The sequence below is a fragment of the Myotis lucifugus genome, unplaced genomic scaffold (genome assembly GCF_000147115.1).
Source record: "Myotis lucifugus unplaced genomic scaffold, Myoluc2.0 scaffold_1050, whole genome shotgun sequence".
Taxonomy (NCBI): Eukaryota; Metazoa; Chordata; class Mammalia; order Chiroptera; family Vespertilionidae; genus Myotis; species Myotis lucifugus.
In genome coordinates this window covers 96,526-98,560 of record NW_005872098.1, presented here as the reverse complement: position 1 = coordinate 98,560, position 2,035 = coordinate 96,526, and the positions used below count along the sequence as shown (strand labels likewise).

The 2,035-nt window shown below is 68.1% G+C and overlaps 1 protein-coding gene across 1 annotated transcript in view; it reads left to right on the top strand.

Moving 5' to 3' along the window:
- Positions 1 to 2,035, top strand: part of GRAP (GRB2-related adaptor protein) — a 25,382-nt gene that overhangs the window by 5,244 nt on the left and 18,103 nt on the right. The window contains exon 2 of the mRNA XM_006107181.3: positions 1,372 to 1,469. Within this exon, the coding sequence (XP_006107243.1) occupies positions 1,372 to 1,469 (98 nt within the window). The remainder of the gene's footprint in view (positions 1 to 1,371; positions 1,470 to 2,035) is intronic.

Genomic DNA, 2,035 nt, shown 5'->3' with positions numbered 1-2,035 from the left:
TTCCTGAGTCAGCCACCTGCTTCCGTCTGTCCCTGGGCTGCTGCCCCTGCCCCGGCTACAGGGCAGGAAGGAAGGACTCACAGCGCCTGGGCAGGCGAGGGGGCCTGCCTGCTGGGTCAGGCTCGGGCCCGGGCCGGGAAGGCCATCTCAGCTTCTCCTGGAAAATGCTTGTCTGAGTTGCTGCCTCAGGCAGCCTGCCCAGCCTCCGCTCTGGCAGCGCCCCTACTGCTCTCTACCCAGTATTTCCTCTCAGCGATGTCCCCACTGGACCCAGCAACGCGGGGCCTGCGGCAGGACTAACAGGAGAGACGCCTCCCAGGCTCGGGTCCGAGACAAAGTGGGAGGTAGAGTGAGAGTAAAACCTGGCGAGCAGGGTCTCCCTTAAACCAGCTGAGCCGGACCCCAGGCCCGGAGTCCTGCCGCTGCGGGCCCTGCCTCGCCCCTCACCCTTGCCCCTCACCCTCGCCCCTGACCCTCGCCCCTCACCCTTGCCCCTCACCCTCGCCCCTCACCCTGGCCCCTCACCCTCGCCCCGCTGCGGCCTGGCTCACTCCCCTCTCGGGGCTGTTTCCCCATCTGTGCAGTGTAGTAGCCTGTGGTGATGCTGACCTCAGAGGGGTGTATGAAAATCAGGGTGATGCACGGAAAGCTTGCCCAGAGAAGGGAGGAGGAGCCCCAAGCTTCATGCGGGGCTCTGCAGGCCTGGCCTGCGGGTCCCACAGCCGCCTGACTGCTCACCCGCAGCGACTTCCACCGACTCGGCTGTTTCGGTTCCTCTCAGCCACCTGCGGGTGCAGGGGCCTCGTGCTGTGGGCGAGGAGCCCCTGACCAGAGCCGGCCAGGCCGCAGCCTCGCCCAGCCAGAGGTCTCCTTTACCTGCTCCCAGGGCCTGAATGCCACCGCCTCCTGCTGAGTGGTCACCCCCGAAGCAGACTGTGAGGGCGGTGCAAGTGCAGACTTGAGGGGCCACCAGGCGCTGAGCCTGGGCTGGGGCTCCCTGACCTCCCCGGGGGCTCCGACCTGCCCCTGGGCTTAGTGCTGGGCGTGAATGCTCTGGGACCCTGCGCTCAAGCCCAGCCCAGGAGCCAGGCTGCCGGGGTCTGGGTGCCAGCGCCTGAGCCCAGCTGCAGCCCCACCAGGGACGCGGTACCCTCCTGGAGACAGGCTGGCCGGGGCTGGGGGCACAGGACTGAGGAGCCAGGGACACGGTGCCCTCCTGGGGACAGGCTGGCCGGGGCTGGGGGCGCAGGACTGAGGAGCCAGGCCTGACCCCGAGTGGCAGCCCCTGTGGAATGCCCAGGGCTAACGGGTGACGCCAGGCGCTGAGCGGGGGCCTCGCCGGCGGGTGGCTGAGTGTCTCTCCTCCTGCAGATCCTGAACATGGAGGACGACCAGAACTGGTACAAGGCTGAGCTCCGGGGCGCCGAGGGGTTCATTCCCAAGAACTACATCCGAGTCAAGCCCCACCCGTGAGTGGCCATCGCCCCAGCCCTGCAGCTTCAAGGCACCCCCCACCCCCTGCAGCCGAATGTGCCCCCAGGCCCAGCCCTGCGAGGTGGGAGGGAGGGCGGTGGGCGTGCCCGTTTTGGGGCACACGGGAGAGAGTGGACATTGGCCAAGCAGAACCTGGATCAGGGGCCGAAGGGGGCTTCTGTGGGGCCCAGGTACCCCAGGGCCTGGGACCTGCTGGCCCAGGGGAGCTCCTGGTCAGGCTCCCAGCAGGGTGCCATCCAAAGCCGTGGCCTGAGCATGGCGTGGAGCAGGGCCCAGCCCAGAACAGGCCTCAGTGGCCAAGACTCTCTGGGAAGTCCAGCTGCTCACTCAGCCCTCCGCCCAGAACTAGCCCGCGGCCCAGGGCCTCGCCTGGACGGCGTGGAGACGTGCTGAGCTGCTGGGGCGAGCAGCCCGCCCTGTGTAGACAGAACAGGACAGAAAGCACAGGCGGCAGGCAGCGCTGAGGCAGCCCAACCCGAGAAGCGTCTCGGAAGAGTGCAGTGAGTGAAGCTTCCAGGGACGGGGGAGTCAGCTTGAGTGG